Source organism: Paramormyrops kingsleyae, chromosome 1 (assembly GCF_048594095.1).
Source record: "Paramormyrops kingsleyae isolate MSU_618 chromosome 1, PKINGS_0.4, whole genome shotgun sequence".
Classification (NCBI taxonomy): Eukaryota; Metazoa; Chordata; class Actinopteri; order Osteoglossiformes; family Mormyridae; genus Paramormyrops; species Paramormyrops kingsleyae.
The window spans coordinates 71,283,989-71,307,884 of record NC_132797.1 but is presented as its reverse complement, the minus strand read 5'-3'; the positions used below and the strand labels follow the sequence as shown (position 1 = coordinate 71,307,884).

At 46.7% G+C, this 23,896-nt stretch overlaps 4 protein-coding genes across 6 annotated transcripts; 3 read left to right on the top strand and 1 right to left on the bottom strand.

Moving 5' to 3' along the window:
- Positions 1-95: 95 nt before the first annotated feature.
- gatd3 (glutamine amidotransferase class 1 domain containing 3) lies at positions 96-3,532 on the top strand. Of its 2 annotated transcripts, none has more exons than XM_023804688.2 (7): positions 96-365; positions 1,744-1,796; positions 2,018-2,131; positions 2,226-2,345; positions 2,478-2,570; positions 2,652-2,808; positions 2,962-3,532. In XM_023804688.2, exons 1-7 carry the CDS (start codon positions 267-269, stop codon positions 3,088-3,090), a joined length of 765 nt encoding a protein of 254 aa, XP_023660456.2. In that variant the 5' UTR covers positions 96-266; the 3' UTR covers positions 3,091-3,532. The 2 variants fall into 2 exon arrangements, with proteins under 2 accessions (XP_023660456.2, XP_023660609.2); XM_023804841.2 differs by having other exon boundaries at positions 320-365; positions 2,014-2,131.
- Positions 3,533-8,666: 5,134 nt separating this feature from the next.
- Positions 8,667-12,292, top strand: ercc1 (excision repair cross-complementation group 1). The gene is made up of 9 exons (XM_023792053.2): positions 8,667-9,050; positions 9,342-9,668; positions 10,091-10,194; positions 10,393-10,492; positions 10,756-10,832; positions 11,020-11,119; positions 11,311-11,382; positions 11,564-11,632; positions 12,046-12,292. The coding sequence occupies exons 1-9, from the start codon at positions 8,988-8,990 to the stop codon at positions 12,109-12,111; spliced, it is 978 nt and encodes a 325-aa protein (XP_023647821.2). The 5' UTR covers positions 8,667-8,987; the 3' UTR covers positions 12,112-12,292.
- A 149-nt stretch (positions 12,293-12,441) lies between these two features.
- rabl3 (RAB, member of RAS oncogene family-like 3) lies at positions 12,442-14,775 on the bottom strand. The gene is made up of 8 exons (XM_023792203.2): positions 14,670-14,775; positions 14,263-14,354; positions 14,041-14,170; positions 13,840-13,954; positions 13,592-13,742; positions 13,426-13,497; positions 13,208-13,246; positions 12,442-13,094 (listed from the first exon to the last, which is right to left on the bottom strand). Exons 1-8 carry the CDS (start codon positions 14,713-14,715, stop codon positions 13,038-13,040), a joined length of 702 nt encoding a protein of 233 aa, XP_023647971.1. The 5' UTR covers positions 14,716-14,775; the 3' UTR covers positions 12,442-13,037.
- On the top strand, positions 14,270-20,353 carry gtf2e1 (general transcription factor IIE, polypeptide 1, alpha). 2 transcript variants are annotated; one of them, XM_023791833.2, is made up of 6 exons: positions 14,270-14,404; positions 15,049-15,164; positions 15,733-16,256; positions 18,523-18,718; positions 18,814-19,052; positions 19,132-20,353. In XM_023791833.2, exons 3-6 carry the CDS (start codon positions 15,809-15,811, stop codon positions 19,575-19,577), a joined length of 1,329 nt encoding a protein of 442 aa, XP_023647601.2. In that variant the 5' UTR covers positions 14,270-14,404; positions 15,049-15,164; positions 15,733-15,808; the 3' UTR covers positions 19,578-20,353. The 2 variants fall into 2 exon arrangements, with proteins under 2 accessions (XP_023647601.2, XP_023647689.2); XM_023791921.2 differs by having other exon boundaries at positions 15,049-15,168.
- The last annotated feature ends 3,543 nt before the right edge of the window (positions 20,354-23,896 follow it).

Here is a 23,896-nt window from a genome sequence, read left to right as displayed (position 1 = left end):
ATGATTAGTGGCTCGGAGACCTGCTTTTACAGTGACACCCTAGCATGCTACTGCGTTTTAAATTTTTTAAAATGTGCGCCTTTTGTACCGGTTTTACGGTAGGTCGAAGCTATTCGGAAAGCGGCAGATTGAGTCTGCGCGTAGAGTTGAAACATTCTGCAGGTTGTTGCAGTCCGTTATGAATACATTTCAGCCATAAATCACTGCATCAGGATCTCGGTAAAGGTCTGATATTGTAGGCACACAGACATAATAGCGCCGACGTGATGCTGGCTCTCAGACCGCTGCTTTCCCAAGCGCGTCTGTCCCGGACCGCGGGCTCCTTCCACACCGGCGCTGCCTGCTGCGCAGCCAAAGTGGCCGTGGTGAGTCCGGCGCGGGGATCCGGGGTGCGTGCAAAAGACGGTGCGATATCTATGCGGTCGGTAAACGGTATTACATGAGTGTCATACGGCGATCTGTGCGGGGTCTGTAAACCGAATGGCTCCAAACCGCGACCAAAATGGTCGCACATGCGACCTTCTATTATGAGTGTGCGAGTTAAAATGTCACTTGGCGCTTCTGTGCCAGTGTATGATAATCAATAGGATTTTTAACCCTGCAATGGTACTGCCTTTAACAAATCGTGATTGAAAGTTTTTTTCTTCTTCCCTGGTTAAGTGCGTCGTCTTTGCCGAGTTGGTCTCTCCTTACCAGCACCGGGAAGGACGTACATAGACACGCATTGACACAAGTGATCATGGGGGTGATGTTATTAAAGCTAATGTTCAGATTAAAATATTTTGCAAGAGTCTTGAGTCACTGTCAGTCTTTCATCCAAAATAAAAACCAAGGTATGCAGATTAGGACAACTATTCATCAGCATGCAAGGTCATTGATTAATCCCATGCTGCACCAAAAAGAAGGGTGCGACCAACTGAGAAATCTGGTAGCAGCGGTGTTACCACTGGAAAAGTTAGTCTGGAGCTGTGAAACTCTATTATAGGGCGGTCTGTATTGGATTTCAAACCAGTATTATAGGGCAGTCTATATTGGATTTCTAAACGGTATTATAGGGCAGTCTGCATAGGATTTCTAAATGGTATTATAGGGTGGCTTGTATTGGATTTCTAAACGGTATTATAGGGCAGTCTGTATTGGATTTCAAAACAGTATTATAGGGCAGTCTGTATTGGATTTCTAAACGGTATTATAGGGAAGTCTATATTGGATTTCTAAATGGTATTATAGGGTGGCTTGTATTGGATTTCTAAACGGTATTATAGGGCAGTCTGTATTGGATTTCTAAACGGTATTATAGGGCAGTCTGTATTGGATTTCTAAATGGTATTGTACGGCAGTCTGTATTGGATTTCTAAATGGTATTACAGGGAAGTCTGTATTGGATTTCTGAACGGTATTATAGGGCGGTCTGTATTGAATTTCTAAACGGTATTATAGGGCGGTCTGTATTGGATTTCTGAATGGTATTATAGGGTGGTCTGGTATTGGATTTGTAAACGGCATTATACGGCGGTCTATTACCAACATTCAGGCAAAGATAAACAAATACAGTCATTCTTTTGTTACTGGGGGATTTAGCAAACTTAACTGAAAAAAAAACTGTTAAATGTACCTTAAATGACCTTTATTTTCTGTGTTCTTTTCTATATGGTGAATTGGTACAGTAATGTAATGCTGTGGGGCTGCTCTTCGGAAATCCCAGGTAATCCTTCTGAAACAGTTTGCTTGTCCCGTCTGCAGGTTCTTTCTGGATGTGGGGTGTATGATGGGACTGAAATCCATGAAGCTTCTGCGTATGTAGAACTCTGACCACTGCTGTCCGTGTGTGTATGTCTGTTAGGGGTCACTATTACCCCTTGTGGTCTTGCCTTTCTTACTGCTTACTTTTCATGGCGGTGCTCAGTTGTGGTAACGCATGAGATAGAAATAAACTCAGCACCATCCCTGAGTGACGTGGGTATTTCTACAGAGTGAGGAGCACAAGCGTTAGGCTGGCTGTGTTTCTGTCAGGCAGGATCCTGGTGCATCTCAGCCGGGGTGGAGCCCAAGTGAGGATGTTCGCGCCCGATGTAGCCCAGATGCACGTTATAGACCATGGCAAGGGCCAGCCTGCTGAGGGGGAATCCAGGTGAGGGGACCGTGCAGTGCTGCGTCGCAGTGAGAATATCCAGAGTCTGCAGGCAAATTACAGGTGATCGCCCACGTTGTGTTTCACTTGGCAGGAACGTGCTGTCTGAATCGGCCCGCATCGCTCGGGGCAGCATCAGTGACCTGGGTCACCTGGACGTCAGTAATCACGATGCCGTCATCTTCCCCGGGGGCTTCGGCGCCGCCAAAAACCTGTAATTGCAGTTGTTGGAAACATGCATGAACGCACACAGAGTGTGACACTGTGTAGCATCTTTAATTCCAGTTTTTCTGTATGTTTCCGGCACTTTCTCACCTTTAATTGGTGCTGTTTTATGGGCTGGCAGCTCCACCTTCGCAGTAGATGGGAAGGACTGTGAAGTGAATAAGGACGTGGAGCGTGTTCTGAAGGATTTCCACAAAGCTGGCAAACCCATTGGGTAAGTCTGTGTGTGGGGGGGGGTGGCTGGATGCTTCAGTGTCTGACATCTTCATGTGACTTCATCTCCACGCAACCTCAGGCTCTGCTGCATCTCCCCCGTACTGGCGGCTCGGGTTTTGGGGAAGGTGGAGGTCACCGTGGGCCACGAGGAAGAGGAGGGTGGGAAGTGGCCGTACGCTGGGACTGTCCAGGCCATCAGAGCGCTGGGAGCCAAACACTGCGTCAAAGATGTCACCATATCCTTCACTGTCACCTTCAGGGCGTTTCAGACCTGTCAGCAAGCTCTTTAACATCAGTCTGTTATGGCCGCGCAGGTGAACCCTCTGCAGCGGGCTTTGGTGTGGCGGTCCACAGCGATCGGCCAGATTTCCTTAACCGGTATTGCCTACGAGACCCATGTGGACCAGAAGAACAAAGTTGTGACAGCTCCAGCCTTCATGTGTGATACTCAGCTGCACCTGATCTTCGACGGCATCGGCGCCATGGTGAGAGACGTGCTCAGGTTGAGCGGGAAGTAAAGGCCGTCACAAGAGTGGCCCTGCAGATGATAGAGCCCGGATTAGTGTATCTCATTAGGCTTTTGTTGGTAAGAACTCTGCTGTGTGGCTGGTTGATACGCTCCTTGGAAAGGCCTTGAACTGCAGTAATTATAATCAATCTTGTAATTAACATGACTGACCCATTCACCAAGTGTGTGATTTGCCTAAGTGTTCACGAGAGGTGCTGCTTGAATATTAGCAGGATAAGCTAGCGAATTCGCACGTAGGCTGTTTCATAGACAAAATCCAAACTTACTGGGCATCCCGTATATGTGACTTAGATGGATCATTATGTTGATCTTATTACTTTCAGTGTGTAATTACTCATCTGGCAATGAAAGTGTAAAATGCTCTTGTTGTGAAGGACATGTGGGGTGTGATTTTCTCTGACATCTGCAATAAAACTGAACAGCAGTACGGAGACTTGGTCTGTGATGAGATTTGACTGGTCCTGTTGTGCATGGAAACATGTGTCTCTTTCACCTGAATTCATAACATGAATGAGCCACTCCTGATTAAGCATAATTACAGGCAATTACAGCTACAAGTAACGGGGGCAGTGGAAAATTCTTAATAGACTAATGAATATGTGTTTTTTTGGGAATTTAAGTACTCATCTTCAGTAAGTACTCTTCACAGGATATAGGCAGTAATCTTGTGACTAATGTCGCTCACCGGAAAACACGCCTCTATTAATGATGAGCTAAATCCTGACTTTGAAGTCCTTCTCTTCAGGTTGAAAAAGTCCAATCCTGTTCAGTAGAGCAAAGCACACACACTTCCTCTTGACAGAACATTTATGCCATCGAGATGATGTGCTCCCCGTTTTTCAATGTCGCATGACGTATAAGGAACGGCTGTGTTGCATTAATGGAAACACGCTTCATCCACCCAAACAGTACCGGTCCCGTGTCTCTCAGAGTCTCTCAACTCCCTAACCACTGTTGCTCCATCCTTGTGCCCCCCCCCCATTCCTGTAAAGAGCCCCTCCTCAGCCTGTCATTAGTATGTTAATGAAGCTCAGGGCAGGTGGCCTGAAAGTCAGTCCAATTAAACTGCTCATCAAAGAAGGCATGAGTGTCCAGACCTAGTTTCCTGGTGATTCCTGAGTGATCGATGGCTGGTGCTCGTCCCAGAAAAATATGCACTTTTAAAAAGAAGCTTTTATTCCTGCTGGTGGGGTTCCATTCTCCAGTACCTTTTGTCCTTTTTATTTAACCGCACTTAATTTGATGACTATTCTGGATAACTCAACACATGTACGATTAAAAGAGAATCATATGAAAAGAAGCACAAGATGACACAAACCATGACTCTGTGGGTCTTATTTATAATTTATAAATTTGAAACATACTAATTGCTTCTGTTGTTTTTTATTCTAATGCTAATAGATATTCATGTCTTAAGCTGTGCATGAGTGAAGATACAGCAATTGTCTCCTAAGCATTATGTTTGCTAGTAATTCCAGCTAATTGTGCCACGGGTGGGCTGATGACTCAGTGGGCAGCCCCGTTGCCAAGTCAGTGTCTTATGGAAGTTCCTTTCACAAGCTCCAACAGCAGGATCAGGCCAGTTTATTAAGGTCTTCTTGTGGTTAAGTGTGATTGTGCAACACTGAAGGCCGCAGACTTTGTAACACCACTGAAACCTACATCGCCTGAGATTACCGCCTCTTTTCCTCTTTTCAATGGGAAAATCCTAATCTGTCTTGTATCTCATTAACTGCAGATGAAATAGCATCATGTGTGAGTCTTCAAGAGGACACTGACTTGGTGATTTACCTTCAGACAGAAAGAGGGCAGTTTATGTCTGTATAGCATTCTGGCGCAGAACATTTTATTTCACACTATATAAAATAAGCCTTTTCATTTAACTTTATGCATTACCCATCCATCCATCCATCCATCCATTTTCAGTATCTGCTCTTCAGTCAAATTATGGACACAAAATTCTCCCGCAAACACCTTTTGCCAGTACTGTATTTTACCAAATGCCCCGGGACATTGTATTTCACAGTATTTTAGCAACATGTAGTAATATCGGTATGTAATACCAAAAAATGATTTACTGTCTTAACGCTAATAGCCTATGTATGCTGCTGTATTGTAGGAGGGCTGTTTAGCACTGCTAATAACAACTGTTAATGACATGGGGTGTGGAGCCTAATCTGGAAGCTGTGGGTGCAAGGCAGGGAACAACCCAGGACAAGGTGCCAAGCCCATCACAGGGCACATTAACACACCATTCTCACCTATGGGCAGTTTGTTAACGCCAATCAAGCTTGGCCTGTGTTTGCATGGTGGTGGGGAGGAGCTGGAGGAAGCCCCATGATGACACAGGGAGAACATGCAGACTCTACACACGTGGAGCCATGGTGGAGATGTGAACCCAGATCCCAGTGGTGTGACAGTGCTAACCAATCTGCCACTCCCTGTCCTGAAATATTTTTTGAGATTATATTTTATCGTGAATAGATTTAACTGGAGCTTCCGCTGGTTTACTTTTACACAGAAAGCAAACGTCTGGCATCTTGGCAGAAACTCACCTGCGCCAGCTGGGTCTCCATTCTCCCTGGAGAGGACATTGGTCACTGTTAGAGATAGTTTTCACCTTTTTTCCAACATGTAACCTTCTCATTTCTATCTGTGCTCACGGCCAACATCTCTCATCAGCTGAATGAGGGAGAGAGAATCAAACCAGTGTGGGATCTCTCTATAAGTCTTCAAACCTTTTATTTTGACACTTTGTTGAACTTGTATTGTGTTTTATTGCATCTGTTCCTTCAAAATGAGATATGCATATTTGCACCTGTTAGTCTCTCGTTCACTTGTGTATGCACATTTTAAGCAGAATATGACTTTCACCAGTATTGTCTCAAGGTGTTTGCTCAAGGACTACCAGTTAATCAAACACCATGCCTATGTGTAAAAGATAAAAGTCTTCGAAGATGCCTTGTTAATGAATATTGAAGACAGGAACAGAAACAGGCCACAGTTTTCACTGAACTTCCAAGCAAAGAAAAAAAACCATCTGTTATCGTAAAAGAACTGAGAAGTTTACGATCTACAGAAGTAAACTTTTCCTAATGAAACACTGAATACTTAAGCAATGACAATCAAATAGCTTAAACTGGACTCACATTGTAATAATGCAGGCACATAGTAAAAATACATGGGAACAAAAAAAGCAATTAAATATTCTGATTTGAGACATTTCAATACTTAAGTTCCTTCTTCTGTACATGTTTACATTTGTGACTTTTCTGTTTCATTCCCTCTGGCGCAGTTCTCCCATCTGGTTCTGACAAACACTCATACATATACACAAATACCCATGTCTAAACAGGGACCTTCCATTCATCTCTATGGGAAAAACCCTAATCCCAGTCACGACACCCCCCCCCCAGCCAGCCTTAACCTTAACCATAAGTAACCAAATAAGATGCAGGAATTTTTACATTTTTGATGGCGCTCACAGATGTTTATAAAATTCGGGTTATCTAAATGAGGACCTGAAAAATGTCTCCAAAAGTAAGGAAGTTTCAGGTTTTACCACACTTTGGGGACATTTTGGACCCCAGATGTGATCTATGCAAATAATATTCTTTAGTAAAGTCCCCTTTGGGGGGGGGGGTTCCTGTGCAAAGGCTGACACTGCAGATTTCACTCTACATCACCACTATGGACACAACACAGATGCACACTGATCATTTCTGTGCATTGAGTCCTTTCACTATGAGGGAACCTCTGCTGTAAGGTATAGGTTCAGCATTTTCAGTTGATAACAACTGCTGCACATCCCTTTGTTTTCCGGAAAACTTACAGGGGAATTTTTAATTTTATTAGAATGTTCGCGTGTTGACGTAACGTCGAATAGCTGTCAGTTAAGTTGACGGCTGTCTCTGCTATAGAGAGTCGTTTCCCCCCTTTACCTGCCTGGTTTTTGGTCGTTCCCAGTGTCTCCTGTTTCGCCTTGCTTTTGTTTACTGCTGTCTTAGAAATTTTGAACCTGGAAGCGACCAGCCATGTAGCTCTCTGCCAGTACAACCAGGACTAAACCAGGATTTTAAAACACACATTTAAAAAAATATATATATTTTATGGTCTCTTAATTTTTCCAGAGTTGTATATCTCCTGACGGGCTTCTAATTCTGTTAACCTCCACAAACACTCAGCTTTTCTCCAGCTTCTTTTTAACTGCAGTACATGTGCCGCTTTCTGAGGGACAGTTCAATTATGACACAATGTTTTAAGTTCAGGGGCTTTTTAACTATGCAATTAAAATTTAAGGCCAGATCCTGTACAGATGAGCCATTTTGTTTCCCACTTAACAGTAACAATAAGTTCTGAAAATTGCGATAAACGAAGTGAATACACCTTGCATTGTTTATCTATGACCTTGTTGTATTTTCTAAGAAAAAACATAGAAAAATTTTAAAATCATTTGCCACAGGATTTAACTTACCATCCATAACATTTTGAATAAAATAAATCTTTTTAAATGTGTTATATCTCTAGAAATAAATGTTACAATTCAAAATGCATTTGAATAATCTATATTACACAGTATATACTAATACAATAGGTTCAGGCTAGATTCAATATAAATGACATCTGCCTTTTCAGAATAACTATAGTAGGCAAATCAGTTAGGGATTTTTTATTTTTTTTTTAAAGTTGTTTAAATTAAAATAAATAAAAATAGGTTAAAAAGAACAATATCAACCCAAATTCAACAACCCAGATCCTCATGTAGTTGCCTATCTGTACCACCTTTGTCAAATTTTCTGACAGGCATGACAACAGGAGGATAGTGAAGGGGACGTTTTATCAGGTGGCTGACTTGCCAAATGTCTTTGGGGTAACAGTCAGATAGTGTGCGACTCAGAGCTTGTAGAAGTAAGTACACAGCAAATAAAGAATCATGAGATGCTGAGTTGCCACTCAAACCAATATGGGATGCAATTTGTTCTGGATTTTCATGCATGTTGTTTCATATACATACTAGGTCAGGGATCCACAACATCCATTCATTTTCTGAAACCACTTCTCCTATTCAGGATCACAGGGGGTCCAGAGCCTAACCCAGAGGCACCCAGGATACAGTGCCAACCCATTGCAAGGCACACTCACACACACACCCCTATGGGCAATTTGGTAACTCCAGCCCCACGACGACATGGGGAGAACATGCAAACTCCACACACATGGAACCCTGGCGGAGGCTTGAATCCAGGTCCCACGGGTGTGAGGCGACAGTGCATGCAACATGTGAAACTGAATTTAATTGGAACTGGGTGTTAAATGCCCCTTCCCTCACTCTGCAAACTTTATCGTCGGGGGCCAGAGTGGGTGAAGTTCCTTATTTCTTCAGATTGATTGTTGAAAGTGGCACCCAAGGTCCATTTTAACACCAACTGAGGTCTTTTTTTGGATAAAAATTTATAAACAAATATAATACGTTTAAAACTATTTAAGCATCCGCGGAAAACCTAAGTACACTTGCGCCATCTGTCGGTGGAAAACAGCACGACGATGCTGGTTTTTTAATATGGGCCATCGACTCACTCGGTGCTCAACAGCTATTCCTGCGGGACTACTGGGTTGCCAAATTGATTTTAACTAGTAACAGCTAGAGCTTTTCAATTGGATGTATTGGAGAAGAGTGTAAAAATGTTTAATTGTACACGATGTTTCAGAAACAACAACAAGACTTTCATTATTTTTTACTTATGAAGTCTTTTGTTGTCAAGGCACGTTGATCTTATATCGGCAGGTATAGTCTGGTAACCGGAATGGCGGCGTCTCTGTTTTAACAATGCAAAGATAGGTTTTACTTTTGTGCATTTTACTGAACTAGGACCATATTACATCCGGATGGATAAGAAGAAGTTTACTATTAATTTGGACGATTCTGCTTTCACCACAGAACGACCTCAGGTTGGTGAAAATCAAGTTTAATCTGATTTTGGATTGATTTTTGCCCCGGGCTTTGGGTTCTTCCATCATGTTTTATTCATCGGTACAGTCGGCAGCCTCCGATCAAACCTCATGTTGTGTGCATAAAATGCGCACATCCACATGTAGGTGCACTTTGTGGTACAACGGCTGCTTTGCAGGACTGCCCAACGCTTACTAATGGTTGACAAGCTGGCGTACCTGTTGCATAGGACAGAGCTGTGTTGTTGTAGGTGACAGCGCAGATGGTCACCTTGGCGTTTATCTGTGCAGGTGAAGTCCCTGTTTAAGGCTTCATCGCGGAGCGACGAGCCCCCAGCCCAAGCCGCCCTGCCCCCGCTGTCCTACGCGGAGTTCATCATCCAGCGCAAAGGCCAGGCCGCTCAGTCCAGTGACGCGGGGGCACAAGTGATCGGAGAGCAGGGAACATCTGCTAAGCAGGCGGCCCACAGCGAGCCTGCGGATGCGGGCGTGGGGGTCCATCAGCCGGCAACCGCTCCGGCGGAGGCGCAGGGGGAAGCTGCGAGGTCAGACGCCGCACTCAGCAGTGGCCCAAAAGCAGCCGGCACAGGCAGCAGCATCATCGTGAGCCCTCGACAGGTATCAGGGCTGCCAGCTCGCACGCATCTGGCCTGACACGCTTTCAGACTCTCATGCTCACGGAAGAAATCTTACGGCAAATCTATTATTCCATTATAAACCTAAAATTAGTTACATCTAAAGCCTTGGGGTAGTTCGCAAAACCTACAAACTCTTTACAAGGTAATAAAACTTTAACATACATGTAAATCTGTGTGCAGACTTGTCTCAAATTAAAAGTCTCACTCCAGCTAACTGACCAAATTTGGCAACCCTGAGGTATGGACGAGTAAGTTCCTGTTAAATGCATACATACAGCCACATATTGGTATGACAAATAAAAATCCGGATGGATTCCCTGGTTAAAAGAATACACCCTCATACAGAAACGCTGTCTGAAATGTTACACATGTAACCAAAGATCAATGGCCTTGTGTCTCCAGAGGGGAAACCCGATTCTGAAGTTTGTGCGGAGTGTGCCGTGGGAGTTTGGTGAAGTCGCCCCTGATTACGTCCTGGGACCGACAACCTGTGCTCTTTTTCTCAGGTTGCTGCTCTTTTTGTCTTTTTACACAGTTCGGGAAGGGAAAGTAGGAGGTGTCAGACACTGCATGTGCTGTTTTATGCAGTGTGAGTAGGGCAGTCTTAATGGTGGACGGTCTGGCTCCTACAGCATTAAACAGCAGTGACGTGTCTGGGCACCCTGGTCTGATCTCGCTCCTTCTCCATTGTTGTTGGCCCACAGCCTGAGGTACCATAACCTGCATCCAAACTACATCCATGACCGACTGAAGAATCTGGGGCAGACCTTCACTCTCAGGGTGCTGCTGCTACAGGTGGATGTGGTGAGTCATGTGACATATTTTACGTGACCAGTTGTCTGCCTGATTGAACAGTATAATGGCAGTAATTGCTTAGTATAGTAATGGACTGCATGGTGAAACATAGCTGTAGTTAAATCTCAATCCGTTTGCATGAGTCTTTTATAGATTAACAACTACCTGGAGTGCAGTAGTTTAATATGAAGTTATGTTAGGAGATGTCCCTGAACGTATAGTTTGAATGAGAGATGCCAGCCATCTCATGATGATATTTGTGCCTATCTCAGAAAGACCCCCACCATGCCTTGAAAGAGCTGGCGCGCATCTGCATAATGGCAGACTGCACCCTCATATTGGCCTGGAGGTGAGGACAAAGGAGTGCAGAGGTCAGGGTGGGGCATTGAAGGGTCAGCGATCCTTCACAGTGCGGGATGCATGTCCTTCACAGTGCGGGATGCATGTCCTTCACAGTGCGGGATGCATGTCCTTCACAGTGCGGGATGCATGTCCTTCACAGTGCGGGATACAATTACTGCGATTTTTCTTCGCAGTCCCGAAGAAGCCGGACGGTACCTAGAGACATACAAAGCCTATGAGAAAAAGCCAGCAGACCTCCTGAAGGAGCAGGTGGAGAAGGACTTCCTGTCCAAGGTGACATCTCCATAAAGCACATGCTAACGGGATGCAGACGTAGGGATGAAGTGTCTGTTCTTCCACAGTGCCAGAGCCTGCCAAGCCCAGATGTTTGTGAGGCCCTGATACATTTACCTCTGTTAAATGGTGCCCACTACTGGCTGTATGCATGTTTTATCCATTTGTGTAAGAATCACCTCTTCTTATAGGTCACAGACTGTCTGACAACAGTCAAATCCATCAACAGGACCGATGCCATAACCTTGCTCACTACGTTTTCCGTAAGATGTTGGTTTTGTAATATTATACTTGTTTTAAGTATTATACCCAGATGTGAGACAGTTTAATACCCAGATTCTCTGTTCAGTTCTTGTTCCACTGAATGTAGCATTCAGTCGCTGCAAGGTCGACTAACTTCTCTGGAGATGATGGGCTTGATTTTTAGTTCTTTTGTCCTTGTAGTCTCTGGATGGAGTAATGAATGCCTCAAAAGAAGACCTTGCACTCTGCCCTGGCCTGGGACCTCAGAAGGTGAGACAGGGATATATAGGAGAAAACCAGTTCGTACTGAGGGGTGTTCTGTGAAGCAGGATTTCTTGCTTAGCCAGATAACTTGTTGGATTTAAGGTTGTCTGAGCTAAATGTAATTGAAGATAAAGTCCATTTAGCCCAGACTACCTTAAATCCAACAACTTATCTGGCTAAGCAAATCCTGCTTTCTGGAGCATCCCCCTGTTCTGAGGTCTCATGCAGTGAGACCTGAGTGTGCTGCAGGGTATCTCTGTAGATTAAATATCATGGATGTGTATGTTTTCTTTTCCTTCTACAGCAGTTAAACTGCTTTTGGTGCCTGCGTGTTGCAGTATTTTCTTTAGCTTTGCTGTCTGTGATGGTAACCTGTGCATCTTGGTATGTGTATCTATATGACATTTTTTGTGTTACAGGCTCGCCGTCTCTATGACGTCCTACACCAGCCTTTCCTCAAGAGCAAGAGAAAAGCTGAAACATAGTACCTGCCAGACCTCTTCTCCCAGACACAGCCTTGGGGACGGAACGCTGAGCAAAATGTTCCTGACATGCTGTGTTTGGTGTGGACAGACTGACTAAGCATGGACTCTCTCAGGAAAGGAACTTTTTAAATCAGCATTACATGACCAAAATATTTATTTCAATAAAGCCTTATTAGTTTAAGCAGCTTTGTTGTTCATTAGAAGAAAAAAAGAAGGATTCCTGTCAAACACTTTGCCTCAGTGTTGTGAAATTTAGACCCATGTCTTCTGAGGTAGCAGCAGACAGCAGCCGTTTTGATCATCAGCATAACGTCAAATCAAACAAAAGACTTGGAGGATAAAAATGGCAAATTTTAATATAAATCTCTATATGAAACAAATTAGAACAGCTACGATGTGATGCTGAAGGTTTGTGAATGAACCATTACTTCCCCCCCCCAGAGATGGTCAGCAAAGAGGTCCTGTTTACACTGTCCCAGTTACCTGGTCTTTTAATACAACCACTAAATTTAAACCCCTGACTCTAGAATACAGTGTACTTTCTGATAGTCCAAACACTAATATTTTCTTGATGTTTTATTGGCTGGTTGGGTCTGTTACAGTTTCCTTCACCTCTGGTCAGTTGAATAGATCCTTCTGTCCGCAACCAGGAGCACTTAGGGAAGGCAGAACAGATCATGGCAGGGGCCTGATCTGAAGATTTGAAACAGCACACGCTTACCTCCGTGGCTGCTGTCTCTCCATACACATTGTCGCAAGAGGATTTAATAGAGTAAAATTAATCGAATTCAACATCTGAGTTGAGTCTCTCATGGCCCATTTGTGAAGCTCCTGTGTCCCAAAACGGTCCCTTCAAATTCACCCGGCTAACAGCAGGGAAAAGTCCACGTCGTCCAAAAATGGACAGAACCAGCACCATGCGGCTCTCAGTCATAGTGCAGATTTTTGAAGTTGAAACGTTTTCGGTCTGTGAAACCAGTCATCTGGGTAGATGGCGAAAGCAAAAAGAAATTTAAGTTTCCAGTTAAAAAAACGTAATTAAATGACTAAAGTCAATGTACCACACAATGAGCTGGAATACTCAGGAGCAACTAACCTGATTAGGCTCTTTTGTGAAGTATCTCTTCTCTATTACCTGTAAATGAGGTAGACAAACTCAGTGATACTGCATGTATAACAGAGTTATCCCTTTATGTTATTACAGTCTGATCCATGGTTTGTTACAATTCAGACTGGTTCTCTAAACTCCTCTAGTGCTGGTAACCAGACAGCTAACCATGCTGCTGGCCAACCGGCTCCTAACTCTCTCGTTACCTTGTCAAAGAACCTGCTTAACTTGACCGCGTTGGAGGAGCCTGCTGCCAGATACCGCGGATTAGTGCAGTCCTAGAAAGACATGGGGAGTTAATGGTGTGGTTTAGGTAAAATTGATACCCATTAACTATGTGGGTATCTACTAATAAAACAGCAAAATTCATACCAGGTTTATTTCCTCAGCATTAAAGTCTTCTGACAGGAAGGCTGTCCTCGTCAAGACATCGTTGCGTTTGTTTTCAGGAATTTGGTCAAATTTGGTCCCTATCATAAGCAAAGGCACTGGGTTCTCGGCAAACTTCTCCCTATCGTAATCTCTGCAGCAAGAGAGGACAGGCAGTGTAGTTTCCAGAGGAGAAGGGAAATTTCTGTTACAAATGTTAAATAAAGGAACAGATAAAACCCACTACGTACCCATTTGTGACTATGACTCCAGTTGGAGATGAGTCCTTATTCAGAGCTTCCAGCGACCACCGGTATAAATTTTGCGAGGACTTCTTGTTGGTCAGGTCATGCACTAAAATTATACCTGTGATGGCAGATAAACACGTTTGTATCGTGCATTGAGCTTTAAGGTTCTCTACTGCAGCGTTTAGAGACCCATGTACTTTTTACCGTTAACAGAGCTGTAAAAAACAGCTCTAGTGCTTTTCACGCTGCTGGCGCTGCCCACCGATCCACCAACATCCCATAATTCAATGTAGAATGTTTTCTCCTCCGGCGTCCCTTCTTTGTAGTCATGGACCTGTGACGGTTGAGAGGCTCTAGATTTACTACTAATAGTGAACTTTTTCCATTAAAATATCGGAGTGGGTGTTCATTAAAGCAGCCTCTTACACGCACGTCCACGGAGCAGCCCACTGTCCACGAAGGATTTCCCAGCACCTGATTTTGACACAGCAAATGAACCAGCGACGACTTCCCGACACCTGCAAAGCCCGATTATCGGTCAGAGGGGCTACGTGGAAATTACGAAACAGTAAGAATATGCCAGTTCATTTTAGGACATATTTGAACGATACACATTCATTACCAGTGAAAACTCCGCAGACATGTAATCTCACTGATGTTATGAAACATACAGATAGATGAGCAACAAATTAGGTTGAGAACTGCTGCACAAATTAATATTTATATCAAGTTTTTTTTGGCGTTCGTACTGTGTTGTACTAGATCGTATTTATATTTCTAAATTAAGTCATTAAAAGGCTTCTGTATATACCCTTATTATTAAATACACTCACCCGAATCTCCCAAAACAAGTACCTTGATCCGGTCAAGCGACGCCATGTTTGCATACGCCTTCTGAGACGAACCCGGAAGTAAAACCGCATCCCGCCCACACTTCCGTTCTTCCACCCGCCTTTCAACCCCGAATATTTACTACTTTAAGCCCACTCGCCCTTACAGCTGTGTATCGTTCTAGTGCTTTGCCTTTCAGAATCCAACATCAGCAAGCAGCGCCAACACTGGCCTAACCGTAAGAATGATAAGAAAGATGGCAAAAACGCCAAATACTCAGGATCTTTATCCCTTCTGTCACAGTGGCGATCCGCTGTGCTTCTTCATTGGATAGTCGGAATGTCAATCTACTGTGACTGGCCTGTGATTCGCGGTTCCCAGGTGATGGATTACCGGAACTCTCTGATGACGTTTCTGTGGTTTGTGGGCCCTGCTGAGGCTTAGGGGAAACGTGGGCGCCGGAATGACTGTCACGGCGTGAGCTGCCGAGGAAGCAGGCGAGTAAGCGTTTTTGCCCTCTCGAGTGGCCCTTGTAAATTTTTAGAGATAAGTCCGATGTGTCCCGAAACCACTTGCACACCCTCTCCGTGTCCTATAAATCCGCCGCTGCTGTATTTGTAAACTCTGTTTACCATCCGCACTGTGTAGTTTGTGTACTGATCTGCGCGGTGATGGTGGAGGATCGAGGTGCCACAACCGCGGCATCAATCACTGGCAGTTAACCCGCTTTCTGCAACGTAATATGATATTATTCTGCACGTAAGAATGTTGACGTGCTCGGCCTTTACGCTCGTGTAGTGTGACTGTATGTGTGGATGAGGAAGAACCAACGCCAGTTTACAGAACTGCACCGTCGGTCCGTACATGTGTTTTGAAACTTCATCGTTTAAGTGCCCGTCTTCAGCAGTTTACTTTGTTCTAAAACCCAAGGCATGTGTGCCTAACCTGGCAGGAGTGTATGGAAAGTGCATATTGGCACCACAGACATGTGATGACCTAGATTTAACCCCGTACTAGAGGTGTGTGTGTATACCAGAATGACAGAGTGTTGTGTCCCTCATGCAGATCTCCTATAAGAACGCAGTAAAGTGTCTGTTCCTCTGACCCCCCCGCCCGGCTGCGGTGGTGCTCAGGCCTCAGCATGACGGAGCCGGAGCTGCTTACAGAGGTGCCAGCAGCGCTGAAGAGGCTCGCTAAGCAGGTGGTGCGTGGCTTCTATGGGGTGGAGCACGCCCTGGCCCTGGACATCCTGATCCGTAACCCATGTGTGCGGGAAGAGGACATGCTGGAGCTGCTGAAGTTCGACCGGAAGCAGCTGCGCTCGGTGCTCAACACGCTCAAGGGCGACAAGTTTGTCAAGTGCCGCATGCGGGTGGAGACAGCCGCCGACGGTAAGGCCACCCGCCACAACTACTACTTCATCAACTACCGGGCGCTGGTCAACGTGGTCAAGTACAAGCTGGACCACATGCGGCGGCGCATTGAGACTGATGAGCGCGACTCCACCAACCGTGCCTCCTTCCGCTGCCCCTGCTGCTTCAGCACCTTCACTGACCTAGAAGCCAACCAGCTTTTCGAACCCATGACAGGTGAGGGGCATATCCCTGGCCTCTGTGGCTCAGCTCAGCTCCCAGTCGGGCTCCATCTACCTGTGATTCTGGTGGCAGGTGGAACCAGCTACGAGTCTACGGCCCACTCTCACTTTATGCTCATTTACTGTCATGTCTCCTGTTCGCTTTGTAAGACTGGCCTTATTGATTGAGGAGAGTGCATTTCTGCTACCCACTTCACTACTGACGTGTCTCTGATAGGCTGCATTGTGGTCTGTACACACTTTTAATCCAGAGCCCGGGATGGATCTTCTGGATTGGCCTGGGGGCTTCAGCCAATGAGCTTTTAATGATCCCACAGTGGGACTGAGCTCCATTATTCACTGAATCGGGAGCAAAGTAATGCTGTCTACTTGTGTGGGTAGATGAAATGCTTGTGCAGCCATTGGCGGTGAGAGCAGAGTGTTACCTAAAGCCTGGTTCATAATTCAGTTTTCCGTGTTCGCTTGCGTTCCCGCTGCGTTTGGCTGCCGATGCGGATGGTGAGAGTCAACTTCATTGCTGTAATACCAGTGCTAGCCACCAGGTGGAAGCAGAATGTTGAACCCTATGCCACATTGCAACATGTGCTACTTAGTAAATCGATAAAATACGTTGAGAAGTGAAGGCTCTTATTTTTTTCTGCGGATAAGACTTAGAAGGTGATGGAGCATAAATGGAAAACAAGATTAAAAAAAAAAAAAAAGAAATGTTTACGTGATAAGATGTGGCTTAATTTGTTCCTGAAATTTACTCATCAGTTTAAGCAAATTAGATTTTTCTTAGATAAGCTTTTGTGTAAATTTGCAGGGTCATGATGCCCCTGATCCAGATGATGTGCAGATTGCGTTTCAGGTCACATTGACTGAGTCAGGATGCTCAGACCACAGCCGGCTTAATTACTGGCTTCATAATGAAATGGCGGGCCAGTGAGCTTGTGCTCTGTGCTGTGCTGCCAGAGGAGCTGTGGCTGTCGGGCTTATGCCCGCCCCATTTTGATCCCCTACTCTCCAGAACTTTAGGGGTATTATGGTAATTCAGTGTACCATGGTTTTAGACTATTCTGTGTCATTTGGAAATCCATTACGCTAATTTGTTTTTCAGTGAAATATATCATGCGGGTCAGCGTGCCCCTCTGTGGTCACCGGGGACAGCTGGCATCCAAGGCAAGACTTTGGGTTAATTTGTAAGTAAGATAAGGTCAATTTGTCAGTCAAGTAGTTGATTGAGCACCTTTGCATTGATCGGCTGGTGTCTGAGTGTGGAGTCTTGTCTCATCCTGCTCCATGTGTGCAGTGCGTCTCTGAAGCTACATAGCTGGTTTTTTTTCTTGGCTCCCATAGTGGGCAGTGTATGGCTCAGTGGGTTAGCATGCTGCCTGTGATCAGAAGGTTGCTGGTTCAAAGCCCAGGGTCGGCAGAGTGATGTCACCATAGGGCCCTTGAGCAAGGCCCTTAACTTCCAGTTGCTCCGGGGACCGGCTGCCCCCTTCGTTCACAGATCAATGCATCTTGCTTTGAGTAAAAGCCTCTGCTTAATAAATGCACAGGTTTAATGTCTAAACATCCTCCTCAGATCTCTTGCGGATCTTTTGAGAGTTCAGTGGCGATGAGATGAATCTCAGTATCGGGTAATTCAAGGAGACCATTCTGGCTGATTTGAAATTGCTCCTTGCTTATGTGTGTGTGCTTACCCTGTTGGATCAGATGTTGTTATCTAAGATGGATGCATTTATATTGTTTACTGTGTGTTTCTTATAGGAGCAGAGATGGTCTAATTGGCCTATTAGGCACCTGATTTTACCTGGGTTTTCATTTCTTTGGTCTGTCCCTTTCAAAAGCCTCTCTGGAGTCAGAGTGCTGTGTTTTGACTTTACCTGGTTTGTAGCCCATATTTCCTTAATCCGTTCCTCTGTGTGTTCAAAGGGCAGCGTGATTTGCTCTTTGACGGGGAGATGGATGGCTTTATTTAAAATAAAAGTTCTTTTGAAGCTCCATCGCGGAAAAGAATTAGCGTCTGGCGCTGGGTGAAATGGAGGATTGTTTATGCATTGTGATTCGTGGTGATGAGTTGAAGGGCTTCTCGGCGAAGTGTTCTTACATCAAAACACACTTTAAGATCTCTATCAGAGCGGCTTTGGTTGGGGTCGGGTGCGATGGCCGCTCTGGTACGGCTCCCAGGCCTGTGGCCTCTGTCATTCCCCGAGTTGAGCTGCAGACCATTTCTCCCCCCCCCCCCCCCCCCCCCCCCCCCCTCCCTCCCCCAGGCACGTTCCGCTGTACCTTCTGCCAAACCGAGGTGGAGGAGGATGAGTCGGCTGTGCCGAAGAAAGACGCCCGCACGCTGGTGGCTCGCTTCAATGAGCAGATCGAGCCCATCTACGCGCTGCTGCGGGAGACCGAGGATGTCAATCTGTCCCACGAGCTGCTGGAACCCGAACCCAGTGACATTCCTGAGCTGAGGCACGTTGCCGACTTTGGCGCCCCCTACTGTCCTCTCCCATGCATTGACTTTACTCAGCATGGATCTTTACTACTTTTCTTTGTCTTTTTTACAGCCGTGGGCGGGCTGCGCAGGCGTCAGCCGGCGGGCCCAACCGGCCCAGTGGGCCTCACCGGGAGGCCTGGTCCTCCAAGGGTTCTGCTTACGCGGACCTGTACACGCAGAACGTGGTGATCAGCATGGACGAGCGCGAGGAACAGCAGCGTCCGGCGGCCGACGCCAAAGCGCGGCCCGTGTGGCTGACAGAGAGCACCGTGCAGGGGGCCTACAACGAGCCTGACGTCCTCCAGACCCGTAAGACCCTCCCCCTCCCTGCTCCGCCCGCGTGCCACATGACGCCGCGGCTGACTCTCTCGCTCTGCTGTCATTCCAGAAGCCGAGGACATTGCCGGGATCCAGGCGGGCCGCACTGTGGGTCGGGATCCACAGCTGGACGAGAATGAGGTTATGCGAGCGCTGCTGATCCACGAGAAGCGTGCCGGGTCAGGGGCGGCACCGGCAGGCGGGACCCTGGGCGGCACCCGGGCCCCGGCCAACGCCAGCGACTCGGAGAGTGACACCAGTGAATCGGACGAAGAGTCTCCCCCACGCCCTGCACCTCCCGTCGCCGCGCGAGGCCCGGCTGAGGAAGACGAGGAGGATGATGACGAGGACTTTGAGGAGGTGGGGGAGGAGGAGCCCATGGTGTTGGTGGGCGGGAGGCCGTTCTCCTACCGTGAAGTCAGCCAGCGGCCTGAGCTGGTGGAGCAGATGACTGCGCAGGAGAAGGAAGCTTACATAGAAATGGGCCAGAACATCTTCCAAGACATGTTCTTCTAAGCTGCTGGTTGTCCTTCTGGCCACGTTGGGTCCCCCGCCCCCATCCACTTCCACTGTGAAAGCTGCGTATGTGTTTGCTGGCAAGCGTCTCCCAACTTAATGAATAAGGTCTTAGTCATGAGCCAATGGAAGACGCTTGTGTTCTCCTAACCGGACAGGCTCTCCTTAAGGCAGATGACAGAGGTGCCAAATTGACCAATAACATGCTCTGTCCTTTCTTGATACACTTTGCACCCTCAGAGCTGGGCAGCCTGTACCAACCTGCCAGTCTCCGCCTCTTAATGGCTGCTTTGGTCTAGATAGTTCATCTGGATGTATTAGTTTATTGCCATTTTTCTGCTGGATGAGCTCGAGTTCCTTTCGAACCAGGACTTGTAACACAGTCTTCCTGTGGCAACAGGTCCCCTTTCCATATTCATAAGCTGCTTTCCTGTTCCTCTTCTGCTGTCCTGTTTTGCTTCCATTTTTCTGCATCCCCGGACCTGCAGCTTGAGTAATACCTGTCGGTTCTGCGCCGTCAGTCGAGCCCCAAGATGGCAGGAGCGGCACCTGACCAACGTTGGCTGTGGGTTGACACCTTCCACTCCGAAGACCTTTTTCCCCACATTTACAGAGAAGTGGATCTTTCTCTCCGCATCCTTTCCTGTGTTGAATGGTTTATATTTGATTTAGTTTTTATAATTGTTCACTTGTTTTAATTTGTTTTGAGTTTGGTGGAACCTTGGTTGAGTGAAGCAAGTCTTGCGAGGAATAAAGAGTTTCGTAAAAACTTTAAAGTGTTTCTTTTCTTATAAGTCTGAAAGTTTTTGTGTCTGCGAGGGGTCAGTTTGGGACTGCAGGGATGCTGTCCGAGTCTTAATGAGTCCAGCACATGTCAGGTAATCACCTGGCTTTTGTTTAGGAATCCACGCAGGAACTGCTCAGCTTGACTCGATCTTTCTGGTTTTTGGCAGTCAGCTGGAGCCATTTTTCCGCAGCCTGGAGCGTTTTTCCATCTCCGCGCGTTGACTGACAGGACGTGAAGGCGGTTTGCTGGAGGCGGGACCCTCGGGGGCATAATTGGCACGTGGGCTCGTTCTGCGGGGCCGTGATTGATCTGAGAAGGGCGTCGGGGGGGGCCACCTCGGTGCTCCCTCCGCAGCCGCGACCCCCGCCTTACCGACGGGCGCTAGTGCACGGTGTGGGGTCTGAGTGGGCCGGGAAGCAGAAGAAGGAATAATTTAACAGGGGAGGCATTAAAAAGCGGCCCCTGGGGTGAGGCACGGATGCTGGGGGGGGTCTGGACTGTGGGTCCCTGGATCTGGCCTAATTAGCCTGGCCCAGGGGGGCCTTGGACACCCACAGCAACAGTTTGTCAAGTCGGCTTTCCGTTTCTGTGGTCTGCTGTGGTCTAAAGCCCGTGCTCTCTGTTAGCTGCTCTGAGATCTACCACATGTGCTGATCTTCAGCCAGCCTAAGAAGCTGGGTTTAAGCATAAAGCCAAAGCTTCTGTGATATTAGAGTACTTGTGGTTTGTGCTCTTCTGGAATCGCAACACTGAGGCTGCAGATCCTGGCTTTAGCATCTAGCGGAATGCTTCTTCAGGCCTGCGTCTGCCCAGATCAATACCGGAGTCATAGCTTAGCAGTGGTGCTAACTTTCACAAATGTGGTTGGGAAGCAGACATGGGGACACAATGGAAACCGAGGTGCTGAGGCTCATTGGACTGGGCGGTTGTCCGTCAGGCGATGACGTTCTCTGATTGGCTGGATCTGGGCATTCCTGGGTGGAGCTGTATTGTGGTTCGTGGGGTCCAGGTCTTTCAGAAGGGACGACCTCGAGTACAGCATAGTGCGGTGGCCACGTTGTCTGGCTTCACCTCAGTTGTTAGGTGCTCGCCGCTTTCACCTCTCCCTCTGTCTACCTCTCCTTCTGTTCTTAGCCCCTGGGCATCCAGCTGGGTTAATGACTGTCAATCAGGCGTCGGATTTCAAAGCGTGACCTTCAAAGCCCCTCCCCTTCGGTGGTGCTCGGGGGGGCGGGGAAGCCTGTAGCAGGGCCGTGTTGGTTGTCTATCAGCCAATGACGTGTGTTATTTCTGGAGAGGAACACACACTTGTCCGCTTAGGCCTTGCATGTCTACCTGCTGTGTGATTTCACTAAGGACGTATAAGGAAAAGGCCTTATTTTTATTTTACCGGCTCTGATCTGATTAGATGATTAGATGTGGACAGCAATCATTTCTGCTCACGCACCGGCAAAGAATGACACTCTCATTCCTGCTGTCCGTGTGATCTGCACCACTGATCATCCTTTTGAAGGGGCTGGATTTGTGTGAGCGTTTGAGATACAGGCTTCTCCTCTCCTGTCTAAACCCCATCGCGCACATGGGTGCACTCTGTCTCTCAACCGTCATCGCCTTCTCCGTCACCGTACCACAGCTGTAGCGAGTGTAGCGGTTTAGAGAGCTGTAGGGCCTGAATGGATAAAATGGTGACTGTATGTGGGCCTCCAGCTAAATAAAGGGACACACACAGCACGGAGACAGACTGTAGTAACAGCTTAGATGGCTCAGTACCCTGTGGATGGCAAAGCCCTCAGAAATCTGCCTTCACCTGTATCTCCATGCTGCACAGTTGCCCGAGTGATTCATTGTGGACTGGTGAACGTTGGGTTTCGAACACTCTCTGACCTTCTCCTTAACATTCCTCTCTCCATGGCTCCCTCCATTCTTCTCGTCACCAATCTTTTGAGACGGGAATGGAGAGACATAGAGAAGTTGCTCAGTTTTTAAAAAATTCTTTTCTGTTTACTTTTGTCTCTTTTCTCATCCCTGTTCTCTTTCTAGTTTTTTCCTGAACGTGCTGAATGGGCCTTTTTTTACGCGTTTTGCCTGCTGGGAACTTGGAGCCATGCTTTTATGTTTGGTCTACGCAATTGTGCTCTTTTGGCTTAAAATCTCTGTGTCCTCATCAGCATAAGTTATGTCCCAAAGGCGAGGCTTGATTGAAATTCACGAGATGAAGGATGAGTTCTGTTTTCTTTTCCTCAGGCTGAGATTTTTCCAGAAAGTGAGTCTTTTGTTTGCCCAGAAAGATATGCTATAAAAAGGTGTTCGTGTCCATAAAGTACTGACAGTGAGGACTATCAGCAAATCACCTCTTCTTTTAGACAGAAGAAACTACAGAGATCCAACCTGGACAGCATACTTGAGTGACATTCGAGGCAGATTTTTATCACTTCCAGGAGTTTTTGTAATAGTGCGCGTATCTGTCCGTTTTGTCTTCCGAAAATCGATGTTATCCGTCCATCGGCTACCGTGCGCCAGAGAATCTCCCATCATGCTGCAGTGGTGGCCGGGCTTCCTGCCGGCTTCGCCTGGCTGAATACATCTCCGACGGCTTTCTTGTTTTCTGGCAGACTGATTTATCACGCCGCTTGTGCGGCTTCATGAGGGGCTGATTTATGAAGTCCAGCGACACTCGGGCTCGTGCTGTGGAAGGTTAGCACCGCGGGGTCCGTGATGGCTAACAGGAAGTAACACACTCGCATGGTAGAGGCCAGGCAGGAGGTGTTCCTCTGCTGCCCTCAGGTAAACCATTAATACTCTCCTGGGAACGGCGCCTCATTCTAATTCTGGGCTCGCCCGGAAGTGGTGGCCGGTTCCAGTAGCAATTTCCTGGTGTCACATGAGAAACCTCGTTTGAACTTCGATTGAACAAAATGAAGGTGTCATTCTTCTGACACCACAAAGACATATACATGTTCTGGACTGTAAACAGGCCTGCACTCATCTTGTGCAGGCCTGTTTACAGTCCAGAACATGTATATGTCTTTGTGGTGTCAGAAGAATGACACCTTCATTTTGTTCAATCGAAGTGCCCAGCTGCATTTGGCATTTATAAATAAACAGGAGAAATCCATCAGGAATGCAGCACAGGTACTATATCAAGCAGCTCTGTTCCTGAAACAAATCAACAATTTGCCTTTTGATTGGTGAGAGGGGCCCTGCTTGGTTTGCAGGCAACCCCTTCAGCTCCAGGTTTAGTCCCGCCCATGGCCCCTGTTAGTGTGATTTGTCTCTCTGGGGACACACTTCCCCTTGCACATAAATAAAGCCTTGAGCCAACAGTGCACTACACTGAACCCAGCCTCCAGGATGCCGCATTCTCCGATGCGCAAGCACCTGTCAGCCACACAGATTCTGAATCTCGTCCTTCACTATACTAGGAGGATGTCCTTCTGAGCTGCTCGTAAATCGATAAATATTTTCCTCCTGCTCTGCTGCATCCAATCGTGTCCTACAATTTTATGGTGCGCTCAAAGGGCACTGCTGGCTT